Below are 14,733 nucleotides of genomic sequence, written 5' to 3'. Positions count from 1 at the left end.
TGACGTTGAGTCGAAGAGAGATCAGACTAAAAAGATAAGGGATCGTTTGGAACCAGCCAAAACGAAGCGCCGACGAAAATAGAATGAGAATAAGGAATAGAAATGGAAAATAGAAACTTGAATAGTTTCACAAGAAGAGATGGGCGGCTATATAAGTATAGCTCAGGAATGGGGGGGCGGGTTATTGCTCGATATAGGTCGGGGCCAATAACGAATCCTGCTGTAAGCGCCCACACCATGCAACTCCACGCACCCATCACTTTCCCCATCACACATTAGTTCCAACTTTAGTAAAATCTATCTTGATCACCCCACCAACCAGATCTCCTAATTTGGGTCCAATAGGTATTTTGTGGTAGTATTCTGTGTGATAGGCTGTGATATCCTGGCATTTACTGCAGCCCACGCACCCGTTCAAAGCTTAGATCCAATCATTCTCTCGCTTGGATGCAGGAGACAACATGGTATCAATCATAAAAGTACAATTACCCCTCTTTTCAATCCTCTTGATCTCGGAAGATCTCTAACTGGATGATCGAGTTGTTCTGCTTCTTCTTCTCCCCGCTATCTCTGCTATTTCTGCTGTTTCTTCTATTTTTGTTGTTGCCGCCCAAGATCCTTGCAATCCGAAAATTGCCTCCCCACATCACACTGCACTACCACTGGCAGTACTCCGTACGGATTAATCCTTTCTTATTAGAATTAAGGCAATAAGGATTTCCTACCGAGTAGTAGGTACTATTATTAGCCTTGTTGAGGTTCCTGAATTTGAGTATTGGGGAACTCGAGTGGATAGACTCCACTTAATTCCAAGAGGTGTTAAATCCAAGGTTATTTTTAATCATGGCGATCATCCTCGTATTCATGTACCTACGCAAGTACGAGTAGTAATCACTATAATCAAGCGCCCAGACAAATTTCACTCTTTACCAGAGATATCTGTATCTATCCGCTGCCGATTGGGGTCAGTTCATGATGCACATGTGAAGATCAGGGGCATCTGGGAGATCTGAATTAGAGCTCCCATCAGTGCCACCTGGATACCACATGAACAGCAAACCAGCCGGGTTGGAAATTATCATCTATGGATTTCCCCCCCTCTTCCAACTCGTCCAAAAGCTTGCAATATTCAAGCTCAATAGCTTAAAATAAACAGTGCCCTGGACCCTTCCCGCCTGGGTAAAAATGGCCCCTTTTAGTCGCCAGAGGCGTACATGGTGGAGATGAGCTCTCTGTACGCAAGCGCAAGAGACCTATACTTTCCTAGTTGGGTAATTTTTGCAGGGATATCAAGTCTCCACGAATGGGCAGATCCGGATACGCGTCCGAGGTACGGAAGTCGGAGTTGAGCCCTGAACCTGAATCAAAGATCGGAAACCGCCCCTCCCGAGTCAAGCTGGGGCTAAGAGGCTCTTTCAATCTTGACCCTCCCCAGTTTTGATCCCGAGCCACTTCAAGAGGTATCACCACCCTTCCTTTTGGACTTTCTCGGTCTTTTAGACACCCGATTTCGTATCTACTAGGGTTTCCCCAGGTCGAGTACCTGGTCTTGGTCTGTATATAGATTACATCACATATTGGGCTGCAATGGGCGCATTTAAGAATATCGTGGAGCCTGGGGGTCAGTGATAACACTATCCACTAGGAAGTTGAGAAATTTAACTCACCTCACAGCCATCGTTGCCATTTTCACCATCGGAACTTGGGTCAACCGGAGAAAGTCACAGATACTCGATGCAGACCATCGTACACCGCTGCTTGAGGAACATCCGGAAGATCAGGAGTCGGGAATCCATGCGGCCGAATCACGCTCAGTCAGGAACAGTCAATATCTCTACTCACGAATATTAGCCCGATTTCCCTTTCTGGTGGAGATTCTGTATTGGCTGTTAACTTATTGGGTATGTATCTCAAACGGAACTACACCCCAAGACTATGCCAGTGCCCAAGACCCCCAAATTCATTCGAATCCAAACTGAGCCTTTTACTTTTTAGATCTATCAAGGCTGTCGAGCTATCTCTGCACGGGTCATCGCAGGAAATAAACCTATTTTCCAACTCGCCCAAGACCATGCACTTCAAATTCTCTCGTTGGAACACCACCTCTTCCTCGATATCGAACTCTCCACCCAACGATTCATCCTTGATCGGTACCCCTGGCTAATGAATATTCTAGCCAAAATCTACTACTCTCACATAGTTCTCGGAGTCGCATTTCTAGTTTACTGCTATACATTCCTCTCTCGAGCTCGATACCAAGGTATCCGACGAACCTTGGCGCTGGAGAATGTTATCGCATTTAGCATCATATCATTATGGCGGTGTATGCCACCTCGTCTATTACCAGAGGAGTATGGGTTCATCGATGTCCTCCATAATGGGAACTCAGGTTCTGCATGGACTCAGAATAAGTTCCAGTTGACGATTGCTGCTATGCCGTCGTTGCATTTTGGGAACTCTATTCTTATTGCGTTTTGTTTGGTGATGTATAGCCCCCATGTGTTCCTTCGAGCGATTGCTGTTCTCTGGCCTATTATGATGGGGTTGACCGTTGTTGCGACGGCAAACCACTTCATTCTGGATGGGGTGGTCGGAGTTGCGGTTATTTCGGCGGCGTTCTATTTCAATCGAGTGATGCTGGTTCTGTTGCCTGTGGAACGGGGATTGTTTCGATTGCTTCGATTGGAAAAGCCGAGAGATTAGCAGTGGTCCACTACTAACTTCCAAGGTTGAAGTTCAACTTGAAGTTCAAGTTGTATATTCTCCACAGTGATTCTATGCACTGGACAGCACGTGATGTCTTGTTGATGGTATATACTACACCTGGCAGTATGGTCTGATCTCAGCCCTGCGATATATCAAATGTCAAGTTCAAGTTGTTTCTAATCGATTATTTATGAGTCACACAGAAACCAAGGGTATTAATTCCAACACTTCCGGATATTTAAGATCTTGGAATAATAGTCAATCATGTTCATCTATGTATGCATGACAATCATCCGAGGCTAATTATCCGAGCACCGGGACCGTGAATACTGAGTACCATAATAGGCAGGTTTAAGCGTCTACTAGTTGACTATGTCAATATATAGAGTTATTCCAATATTTCCAATTGACCTTTCCAGAAGTTTTTGTTCGAGAATTATCATGTCTATAACATTTGAACTAGGAATATCGAATTTATGATATTTTCATCACCAGTTGACCAAGTTATTATGCGGAGAGCCGGAGTTAAGCCGAGAATGGGGGGTATGGGGGGAAATCAGACTAGAACCAATAAGGATTTATCTTCTCCAAAGTCTCCAACTTTTTGCGCCTTTTTCTCCCTTTTCTTCCTTTTCTTCCTTAAAGGACTCCGCACTATGACATCTGGAGCCCCCGAACACGGAGACACCCGGTTCAAATGTTCACTCTGGATGTGCACACCGAAAATCTCCCCGGTTTCACCCCGATTTGTCCACATGATCACTTTTGTTTTGAATTTTTCTTTTCTCTTTTGACATATTCCATCTTCCGCATTCTCGTAGATCATTGGGTCGCCCCTGCTGGGTACCGTGGCTCGGAGTGGCAAATCGATCACGAAAGAGAAAAAAAAAAAATCCACTCCGTATGTATACACAAAATGCAAAGAAGGAAGTACATAAAACGCCCATGTTAAATCAAAATGATAAAATGGCGTCGGTCCCAATGCCGATGATCGATCAGCCGGGTAAATAGGGGAATAGCGTGGGATCGGAATACTTCCCTTATATTAATTTACATTATGTACTACTTACTATGTACTATATACTGTGAGCGGTGAATGAAAAAATTGTTCTAACCAAGGATGTGGCCAATCTTATTATAGATCAATTAAGAATTAAAATATAAGATAAAAAGATCAATTTGAATAATGCAATAAATTAAGATCAAACAAATTCAATTTAGTAATAATTTAAAGCAAAGTAAAGTAAAGTAAAGTAAAGTAAAGTAAAGTAAAGAAGAATGAATAATCCGAGTCATGCATAATGAAAAAATATGGATTCTCACCCGGTGGCTAGTTCATTCCTTTTTTGACTCAATCCCTCCCCTTCTCCACTCGATCTCCCCTTCTTCCCTTCTTTCCCCCCATTGTGTACGGTGGATTCTCGCGTCTGGGTCACGCTGCGTTGTCTTGAAAAATATACCCTTTGCTTTGTACCACAATGACCAACATTAAGGAAGCTGTCAAGGAGCAATTGGTCGGCAGCACAGAGGTGCCCCAATTGTCGCACCAAGCCCGATCCAATTTCCTCCGCTATTCAAAGAAGGACGAAAATGGTGAACTGTTCATGACCGAAGATGACTTTATCAACGCCGTTGCTCCTAAACACGAGGACTACGTAAGTTCCTGTCGCATTCCACCTCAATCAAACTATGACCGAGAGATCAAGGACCAGGACAGGCAGCTGACTTACCTTTACCCCTCTAGCACAAGATCAAGCGCGACCAATATGGCATCTTGTTCAGCGTGGCAGACCGCCGACGAACCGGAAAGCTCAACTTGTCCGACTGGGCGACCTTCGAGAACCTCCTCGCGAAGCCCGATGCCGAGTACGAGATTGCCTTTCGCCTGTTTGACCTTGATGGAACCGGTACCGTCAAGTTTGATACCGTTCAGGGTCTGTACAACATGAACAAAACCGCCGAAAGCATTCCCTTCGATTGGAATTCCGAATGGGCCTCCTTGTACACAGGTCGCACCAAGACGCGCCACGATATGACCTACCCCCAGTTTTCCCAGATGCTGCGTGGCCTGCAGGGCGAGCGCATTCGCCAAGCTTTCCACGTTTTCGACAAGGATGGTGATGGATACATCGAGCCCGAGGACTTCCAGCGCATTATTCTCGAGACCTCCAAGCACAAGCTGTCCGATCATGTCCTCGAAAACCTGCCCTCCTTGTGCAACATCTCCGCCGGCAACAAGATCTCCTACGCTACCGTTCGTGCTTTCCAGAACATCATGCGCGAGATGGACATCATTGATGTGGTTGTCCGTGGAGCTACTAAGAAGAGCAGCGATGGCAAGATCACTCGTTCCGATTTCCTGAACGAGGCTGCTCGCGTGACCCGTTTCTCTCTTTTCACCCCCATGGAGGCTGATATCCTGTTCCACTTTGCCGGTCTGGATGCGCCATCCGGCCGTCTTGCACAGAAGGATTTCGCCAAGGTCATTGATGCCTCATGGCGTATCCCCGTTGCCATGGCTGGCCAGGCTGCTGCGGAGGCCGCTGACAAGACCAAGTCCTTCCTTCACGGCGTGCTGGAATCGGCGCACCACTTTGCTCTGGGTAGTATCGCGGGTGCCTTCGGTGCCTTCATGGTGTACCCCATTGATCTAGTCAAGACCCGTATGCAGAACCAGCGTTCCAACCGACCTGGTGAGCGTCTGTACAACAACTCGATCGATTGCGCGAGAAAGGTTATCCGTAACGAGGGTTTTACTGGTCTTTACTCTGGTGTCATCCCACAGCTGATCGGTGTGGCCCCAGAGAAGGCCATTAAGCTCACTGTTAACGATCTGGTCCGTGGGACTTTCACTGATAAGGACACCCAGCGCATCAAGTTGCCCCATGAGATTTTGGCCGGTGGTACTGCTGGTGCTTGTCAAGTGGTAAGTTAGCGCAGATAACACTTCCTATAGCTTGAGAGGTACTGATTATTGTGTTCTAGGTCTTCACAAACCCTCTTGAAATCGTCAAGATTCGTCTGCAAGTGCAGGGTGAGATTGCAAAGAACGTCGAGGGTGCTCCTCGCCGTTCCGCTCTCTGGATCGTGAAGAACCTGGGTCTCGTTGGTTTGTACAAGGGAGCCAGCGCTTGTCTTCTCCGTGATGGTAAGATTGAAGATATTCTACTCCTCCAAGTGATAGTCAACTGACTATATTCCAGTTCCATTCTCTGCCATTTACTTCCCCACATACGCTCATTTGAAGTCTGACTTCTTCGGTGAAACCGCCACTAACAAGCTCGGTGTTGTACAACTTCTGACTGCCGGTGCTATCGCCGGTATGCCCGCGGCTTACTTGACCACACCTTGTGATGTGATCAAGACTCGTCTGCAAGTAGAGGCTCGCAAGGGTGATACCAAGTACACTGGTCTGCGCCACTGTGCTAGCACCATCTGGAAGGAGGAGGGTCTGAAGGCCTTCTTCAAGGGTGGCCCAGCTCGTATCCTGCGTTCTTCACCACAATTCGGTTTCACCCTTGCCGCTTACGAAGTCCTGCAGAAGGCGCTTCCTCTGCCTGGCTCTCATGAGGATGAGACCCCTACCGGACACGTGGAACCAGGTGTTGGCCTGGCAAGTGCCACTGCTCCTCTTCCTTACCTCCGATCAAGGAACGCATTGAAGCTGATCCTGGATCTGGAGCCAAACATCGGCCGGGTGCAGGTCCCTCGGCCTGAGAACTGGCCCAAGATCATGCAGGGGTCCAAGCAGTGATATGTCTTTGATTTCATAGCGATGATTTTCATTTGGTGCTTGCCATTTTACTTGCCATCTTTTCATTTTTTCCTTTTTCTATTGCGCCCCATTTAGCATCAGATATTTGACCCATTTCATTTGTGTTTGTTGCTGTCTCTCGGGTTTATCGCCCTCCGGATATACTTTGATTTATCCACTTGTGTTATGAATGTGGGCTCATGGATGGGTTGGGGCAAAATTTCTGCATGATCTTTTCTTATTCTCATTTTCTTGGATGGTTGATGTGCATTATACAACAGCACATAGATTAGAAAGCACTGGGGGAACTATAGAAGCGGTTCAACTTGAAGTTTCTGATTGCATGATGGTTTTGCCGACTTTCATCCCAGCACTGTATCTAGCAGGCTGCAGGCTGTTACTAGTATCTTTCAAGCCTCACATGTGCAGGATCATATTGTCTTGTTGGCTTGAAGTACTGTCCAGGTGTATAGTAGATTAGAGCAGATAGAGTCAGCTTCAAGTTCTTACTGTTCAATGAAGAGCATCCAAGTACTTGGAAAATACTATAAGCTATACCTCCAGATTCCTTGAAGTCCAAATTGCTTTAAAATCAATTCGACATCAAGCGCCGCGTTAGATAAATATAGATGGTAAAACATTTTCGCTAGCATATGACAAACTTCTATTTACACATGGGCATCAACAATGCGATCAAACAAGAGAACCGAGATCACGGGTGGAGTGAATATTCTCTGCCCTGTATGGCAGAATGCTTACAGCAGATATTTGTACAATAATTCGGCTCTCAGACAGAAAGCCCGAGATTGGAAGACGGAATGACAGTTGGAGTGAGACGTTCTCTGTTCGAAGCTGGGTGTACAATTCAGAGAAAGCCCAAGTTCACGGCAGCCAGGCGACTTTCGAATCTCCAATTATAGTGGCCATCTTCGCTTAGAAGAAGTTCAATTTTCGAGTCGACTTCGCCTTTGTCGCAGACTCGTTATCCACACTCGCTGTAGCAGGCGCCGTTGGTTGCTTGTCTTCTGAGCTTTGAACTGACTCCATCTTCGTCTCCGAGGATTCCTTCGGAGATTCCTTAGCCCGTCTCTGTTGCCATAAACTATCTTCTTGTTCGATTTCGCGCAGTACTGAAGATGCCCATGTTAGATAAAACATACGAATAGATGTAGGTGTAGGTCAATAGTGTACCTTCTTCCCACTCTCGCTCCTTGCCTTCATCCCCCGTTCCCAATAACTTCTCCACATCAACCTTCTCGCCGCTCTGGATCCGCTCAATAACCCCTCTCAACAATTCAATCTTCGCATCCACGCTGCGGGTATATGTCGCATAACCATTCTTCAGTGATAGCATTCGAATAGCTTGTGATCCGATCAAAGTGAACATGACAATGTAGAAGGTCGCCGGGTTCCATTCTTTGGATTTCTTCGACGGGCCGGATTTGCGCTCCCGAATGAATCTGGGGATCATTGATGTCCATACTGAGGTGTCTGCGATCTTCGGGAGGGAGTGTGAGCTGGCGTATAAACGGCGGCTAGACGCTGAGCATCGGTTCGGGAGTTGAAATGTGGTAGATGCGGAGAGGATGCTCCGACCGAGTCCTGAGACCCTCATTTTGAAAGTCATAGTTCTGGCTATGAATGATGAGATAGCGGCGAGATCGCAACAAAATCCGCCGCAACAAGACCCGCATTGGCCGAGATTATGTTGATGCCTTGATGCCTTAGTACCTGAATGCCTGAGGCGATAAGGCGATAAGGCCTTTACCCAAACTTAGACTAGCGTGTTATTATTGTTGCTGCGACAACACACGTTCGATTGGGAGTTCGTCGGGTTCTGATGATATCAGCTTTCAAAGCCTCAATTTCGCCCAATTCGACGACTGCAGGCTGGCTGCTCGCCTAATTACAGCACTATGGCAGTCACTGTACTACCTACCAGCTCTATGACTGATGCTGTGAAGCTAGCTGTCCGGTCAACAACAACATGCTCCGATAACACTGTGTTGTCCCTCCAAAGCCTCCTCCGCGCAACATCGAAAGCACCCGAGAAGCCTGTGCGACGAGGTACAAAGTCAACGAAAGATACATCAAGGCCAACAAGTAGAGCTACTACCACCCGAAAGACCAAGACAGCTTCTACGGGCGATGCGCTACATTCTCTCGTCGACCAAGATGCGCCCCTACTCAACCCCCAAGAGAAACTCCTCCTCGCCACAGAGGTATTCAACACCACCCTCAAGACCCTCACCGACGCGTTAAAATCCCCTCCTGTCAAGCGCCAGACCACAACTACCGAGAAATCTTCTCCGACATCCACAAAAAAGACCAATGGCTCCGGAGATGCGGGGGTCAGTTCCGCCGCGGAGTGCGCCCGACTCGCCTTATCAACATTGAGAACTCTGAAAAGCGACCAAGGAAACAAAGAAACATTGAATATGCAGCTCGAGCAAGGAGTATGCGTACTATCAGGGAAATTGATATCGTTGGGACTAAACGAGATGGCGAGCAAGGAATTAAGATCGCTCAAACGACGAATCCAGCAACACCTAGACATGAAAAAGACCGGAAAGAAAGCGACGGCTGCAACTGATACCGGGGACGACGAAACCGCAAAGGAGAGGATGTCGGATCTCTTGACCTTCTCGAATCTCTCGGCTGCACAGGATACATACGGTCTGCTTGTTACCTTTCAAGCGAACGCAATGCGACTTCTTGCTGCGGATCGGAAAGCTTCCACAATTCTCAAGCTCTGTCCCTTCTTACAGATCTCCGATCCCAGTAGTCCCGCACAAATGATTCTGGCTGCTTTGAAGGCCGGAAGCTTATCAGATGATAAAGCTGCTCTTCAGCTTCAGCTCCTTTCGAATACCGTGCTTTCTCTTTGTGCTGGAAAGCCCTCATCCGCTGAAGGTTCTGCAGTGAACAAGGATGCATTGAAGCCAATCACTGTCCTGGGTCTTCAACTTCTCTCATTAGAGATTCGATGCTTGGGATGGAAGATATCTGGTCACGTATGCGATGAAAGCAAAGAAGTCCATGATCCTCTTCTCCGATATCTTGGAAGCTTCTCCCATCGCAGCAAAGCAGTTGAAAAGTCCGAATTTGCAACTGTGTTCAAGACAATCACACGAATTCAGGCTTCTACATCAGAAATCAAGAAGACACCCCCCGAGTCCAAGGATGTGAGTCTAACTGCCAAGATTATGGTCCTTCTTGGACAGCTTGCTTTGGATGCTGGGTGCTTGGACGAATCACTCAAATTATTCACGAAGGCTCTTCCAGCTTTGTCAAATTCACAAAGTCTCTCGTTGGCTACTGTTCAATGCAAAATTGCTTCTGTATCATTTCAAGGCTTGAAGAACTCTGGAAAATACTTGAAGGGAGCATTGAAAGCAACATCAGACGCTACATCCTCCTTGGGTTTACAACTTCGAGGTAGTGCTACTGACCTGGATGAACTTCTCGTTGAGGCTGCTCGGTTAAAGAAGCTTGCACTCTCCTGGTTTGGTGAAACTATCGCGAAAGCTCTTGATGAGGATAGTGAAAAGAACGAAGTGGCATCTCAAATTCGAGAATATCTTCAAGCATTCCTGCGATTTCTGAGGCGTTACGTTGGAAGGCCGCCTACAGAGGAGAGTGATGAGAAGGAACATGACTTATTTACAGAGCGTGTCGATAGATGCAAAAACATCATCATGGCCGCTATTGACTCATCTGTTGCCGTTGGAAAATTATCAATCGTGTCACAAAGACCACCGTGGGATGATATGCTTCCTATTTTGACAGACTGCCATCGTTTGCTCACCAGTATTGAAAGTGCCGACGAAACTTGCTCCGATGCTTCAACCATTGGGACAGGGCTTGTGAAGCTTTCCAACCTATTCTGGTCTCGCTATATCAAAGAGAAGGAGGCTGGTCAAAGTTATGATACTCTGTTGCCCCTGCTCAAGCATTCTACTCAAATAATCTCCGGTTGCCCACCATCACTCCGCAGCACTGCATTTGCAGCACTGAAGTTTGAGAGAATGGCTCATCTGTACTTGGAAGGCAATATGCACTCAGAGTCTGAGAGGGCTTTCCGACAGTCCATCACAGAGCACATCGAATCGAATGCTCTTCAAGAAATAGTTGAAAGTGGCTCGGTGACCCACGCTGTTTCAGGGAGTCAAAACACTCAAAGTCCTACTTTTATGTTGGGTCGTGTTCTCTCGGCGTTTATGAAGATGAAGCTGCGAAGGAAGAGCTCCAAGTCAGCCGGCTTCTTCGACACCGTTGAGCTAGAATCCAAACAAAGAGGTGTACTTCTTGAGTGGCAGATGGGTATTTTGATTGATTTGCATGATTACTGTTCAAGCGAGGAAGAGTTCAGATCACTTTTGACGCCCATTGTGTCAATTCTTCTCTATATCTACCCTAATTATGTCCACCCTCTACGTCGGGGACGGGTTTTTTTGTCCGCTCTTCGTTGCTTACTTGAACACCCTGGTTCTCTTGAGCAGAGCCTCTTCGAGAGACTCATGGATGAAAGTACGGACGCTCTGAATGATGGAATTCAACTTGGAGACGATGCCGACTTGGCGAAATATGCGCAACACATCACCAACTCCTTGCGCATTATTGTTGGCTTCCATAAGGGTCAAATGGACCACAGCGAGCTCACAGATACGCTTGCATCATGGAACTCCATGCTTCGTCAATGCACTGACTGGAAAACATTATTGCTCTGTGTCAATGATACAGACTATTTTGTTCTTCAACTGAAGGCCCTGGTTGACTACACAGAAATCCATGGTCTTTGGAAAGACCAGCTCTGTGCTTTGGAGTTGATTCTCAGAGTAGCTGAACTCCAGCAAACTGGCGATCTTTCAGATGCGATCAGCATTCTCTCACGTTTGGTGCTGCAATACTGTCGACTGGGTCATTGTCAGAAGGCCGGCGATCTTCTTTCTCGAGGAGAACTATATCTTGCCCAACACAAGGTCTCCTCCCTGGCTACTATCTCTTACAAGCTTGCACGAGTGGAGTACCTTCTTGAGACAGGAGAAGTGGAAAAAGCTGCACCTGTTCTTGCGGCAGCTAAAGCCCTGTATGAAAAGAGCCAGAAATCAGATGAGATGACCAATCTGTCTGTAATGTCCAAGATCTCTTGGGAAAGACTCATTGCAGACGCCACCTTCATTCAATCTCGTCTTTCCACTGCTCAGGGATCGATGACTGACGCACTCTTCTTCGCAAAGCTATCTGTCAGGCTTAACTGTCGCATCTGGGCAAAGGTGGAGAAACTAGCTCAACGAAAGCAAGACAAGCAATTGTCTGCTGTCGCAAGCTCTGATGTTGAAGCCATAGCAGATAGTGTGGCCAAGCTCGATCTATCTCAAAATGGATCATCTCCAGATCTCTCGGGCAGCTATATTCAAGGTGCTCCATTCTGGCCACACCTTGGATCGCATCATACTTGCTTGTTAAACCTTGCCACCTTGTCAGCTCACCATGGCTTGTTCCAGGATGCTATTTACTACGGACAGCAAGCATTGAAGATTGACAAGACGCTTGATGCCAATGTTCGTCTTGTAGCAGCGCAGACACAGCTCGGTTGTTACTGGATCCTTGGAGGCCATGTGGAGGATGGACAAGAGCTTCTCACTGCAGCATCGGAGTCAGCGAAGCTTATTCAGACTAGCGTGGAAACGGTTTCGTTGCATATGGCTCTTGCATCTCTGTGCAAGGTCCAAGGACAGCATGATAAAGCACTCCGCTGGCTCCAGGAAGCTGACAAGGCTGTGACAGCTGTGAAATCTTCTGATGCTGCTAGCATCTCAGAGGCTCCGAATGTTGCACTCCTTGAAGCGAAGATGGAAAAGTTGCAAGTGCGGAGCAGTCGTCGAACACCCTCAACAACCACTGCGACCACTGCGACGAGTACTACCACACGACGCACTCGTGCAACTAGCTCGGCTACAGCGACTGCTAAGAAGGCCTCGACACCCAAAGTCCCTCTGCCTGAAGTGCAGTCGAATTCTTTGCTACGACTGAAGAGTGATGTACTCCGCCAGCAAGCCGACTGCTTACGCGCGCTCCGTGATTATGAGCGATCTGCGCGTACACTTGCCGAGGCACGTCAATTCGCGACAGCTAGAGAAAGCAAAGTCTCGCTTGAAATTGGTGAAAGCGAACATCTTTTAGCCGAGGCAATCCGTCAATTTGCAAGTCACGCAGTCTACTGTGTCCTCCCCGAATCCACTATCTCTTTACCGTGTCTTAAGTCACCAAGCAAAGGAGGAGATGAGTTGAGTCCACCAGTTGCGAAGCCTGCTGCTACGAAGAGAGCAAGAGCCCCGACAAGAGGAACTCGCTCCAAGGCTCAAAAAGCCAGCGAAGATTTCTCTATAATGCTTTCCAGAGCAAATGAGTGCCTGACTAGTGTCTTTACTGATGTCACTGTACTTGGTTCTACCTTGGAGAGTCATGCGGCCTCTCGCTTGATGAGTCGGATCTCTATGCTATCGCATGCTACTACTCCAGGCCCTGCAACCTGGGCTCAGTCACCTGCGAACATGAATGGTACGTTGTAACTCTTTCTCCCCAGACCATCACCTGTCTAATATTGAAGTAGAAATTGGTCGTGTTGGAGCATTCGCTCGCGAACGACTAGCTATTGATTTCGATCGACAACTATCCGACTTTTCTGATCCCCTTCTCTGGCCCAATCCTTCTGCTTCAACCATCGGAATTGACGAAACTCTCTGCTCCAGCTTTGCTGAGAATTATGTTGATATTTTGCCCGAGAATTGGAATGTGCTGTCTCTATCTCTGAGCGCTGACAATACCGAGTTTGTGGTTTCCCGACTACAGAAGAATCGTTCTCCATTTTTACTCCGTCTACCCCTTCGGAGAGGAAACTCCGATGATGATGAAGAAGAGCAATTCACCTTTGAGGATGGGAAGGAAGAGATGCAAGATGTGATCAAGCTGGCCAATGAGAGTTCGCATGCTGCTAAAGCCCAGATTGACAAGAAAATGAAGCGAGAGTGGTGGAAAACCCGCGAGAGCTTGGATAATCGACTGGAAAGTCTCCTCCAGAATATCGAGAACATCTGGTTTGGAGGGTTCCGAGGTGTGTTTTCGCCGCTTGCACGGGATACTACTGCCTTGGCTCGTTTTGCCAGTGCATTTCAAGGTATCCTGGATAAGCATCTCCCCTCACGTCAAAAAGGTGGGAAGGCATCCTCTTCCTCTTCTTCGCCTCGTCTTACTCTCCATCGAAACGTGATCGAACTGTTTGTCGGTCTCCGAGATCTCGAGCAGTCCGAGGAGCCTGAAGATACACTCATGGATCTTCTCTACTTTGTTGTTGATATCCTCCAATTCCAAGGCGAGCGGAACGCATATGATGAGATCGACTTTGACATGATGGTTGTCGACACCCTCGATGCATTGCGAGGCTATCACGAAGCTGCACGCGAGGAACTGGCCTCCCGTTCACCGAGTCATACCATTCTGGTACTCGACAAGGCTCTGCACTTATTCCCCTGGGAATCTCTCCCTTGTCTCCAAGGGTACCCTGTTTCCCGAGTCCCATCTCTACAATGTCTCCGCGAACGAGTCCTTCAATTCCCTGAATCTCGTTCCGGTGCAGTTATCGACCGTGCCTCAGGCTCTTACCTTCTGAATCCTACCGGCGATCTCCGAACCACACAAGCCACCTTCGAAGAAGATCTGTCAGGATTAAAGTCCTGGAAAGGAGTCACGAACCGCGAGCCAACAGAAGACGAATTCCGCGACTGTCTCGAATCAAAGGATCTATTCCTGTATTTCGGCCATGGCAGTGGTGCCCAGTATATTCGCGGGCGTACAATCAAGCGATTATCCAAATGCAGCGTCACATTCCTGATGGGATGTAGCAGTGGAACCTTGACCGAGGCTGGTGAATATGAGCCCTATGGAACGCCTATGAACTATCTCCATGCGGGAAGTCCTGCGCTCGTGGCTACATTGTGGGATGTTACTGATAAGGACATTGATCGTTTTGCATCTTCTACTTTTGATACCTGGGGATTATTCAAGGGAAAGCAATCCAATAATGATGTTGGTTTGGATACTGCGATTGCGAGTGCTCGTGGTTCTTGTGTGTTGAAGTATTTGAATGGAGCGGCGCCTGTTGTTTATGGAGTTCCTGTGTTTTTGGCATAGACTTTTTTTATATTGGGTTGGAGGTGGAAGTTTAATGACGATAATGACAAGAACATTTTAATTCATGAAGCAACTAAAAC

The 14,733-nt window shown here is 47.4% G+C and overlaps 4 protein-coding genes across 4 annotated transcripts; 3 read left to right on the top strand and 1 right to left on the bottom strand.

Moving 5' to 3' along the window:
* Positions 1 to 1,587: 1,587 nt before the first annotated feature.
* N7483_013111 (phosphatase PAP2 family protein) lies at positions 1,588 to 2,703 on the top strand (the record flags this gene model as incomplete). Its single annotated transcript, XM_057096538.1, has 3 exons — positions 1,588 to 1,621; positions 1,675 to 1,901; positions 1,996 to 2,703. The coding sequence occupies 3 exons, from the start codon at positions 1,588 to 1,590 to the stop codon at positions 2,701 to 2,703; spliced, it is 969 nt and encodes a 322-aa protein (XP_056942509.1).
* A 1,481-nt stretch (positions 2,704 to 4,184) lies between these two features.
* On the top strand, positions 4,185 to 6,460 carry N7483_013110 (citrin; the record flags this gene model as incomplete). The annotated part of the gene is made up of 4 exons (XM_057096537.1): positions 4,185 to 4,361; positions 4,451 to 5,632; positions 5,692 to 5,854; positions 5,910 to 6,460. 4 exons carry the CDS (start codon positions 4,185 to 4,187, stop codon positions 6,458 to 6,460), a joined length of 2,073 nt encoding a protein of 690 aa, XP_056942508.1.
* Positions 6,461 to 7,393: 933 nt separating this feature from the next.
* On the bottom strand, positions 7,394 to 8,093 carry N7483_013109 (DUF5321 domain-containing protein; the record flags this gene model as incomplete). The annotated part of the gene is made up of 2 exons (XM_057096536.1): positions 7,394 to 7,590; positions 7,652 to 8,093. Coding segments are annotated over 2 exons (639 nt in total), but the record flags the coding sequence as incomplete, so codon positions are not given.
* A 283-nt stretch (positions 8,094 to 8,376) lies between these two features.
* On the top strand, positions 8,377 to 14,653 carry N7483_013108 (Peptidase C50 separase; the record flags this gene model as incomplete). The annotated part of the gene is made up of 2 exons (XM_057096535.1): positions 8,377 to 13,024; positions 13,050 to 14,653. The coding sequence occupies 2 exons, from the start codon at positions 8,377 to 8,379 to the stop codon at positions 14,651 to 14,653; spliced, it is 6,252 nt and encodes a 2,083-aa protein (XP_056942506.1).
* Between the last annotated feature and the right edge of the window lie 80 nt (positions 14,654 to 14,733).

Source organism: Penicillium malachiteum, assembly GCF_028827825.1.
Source record: "Penicillium malachiteum strain IBT 17515 chromosome Unknown utg000005l:1.0-9002435.0:326005.0-9005861.0, whole genome shotgun sequence".
Taxonomy (NCBI): domain Eukaryota; kingdom Fungi; phylum Ascomycota; class Eurotiomycetes; order Eurotiales; family Aspergillaceae; genus Penicillium; species Penicillium malachiteum.
Note: the sequence above shows the minus strand (reverse complement) of the source record. Positions and strands in the feature narration are given on the sequence as shown.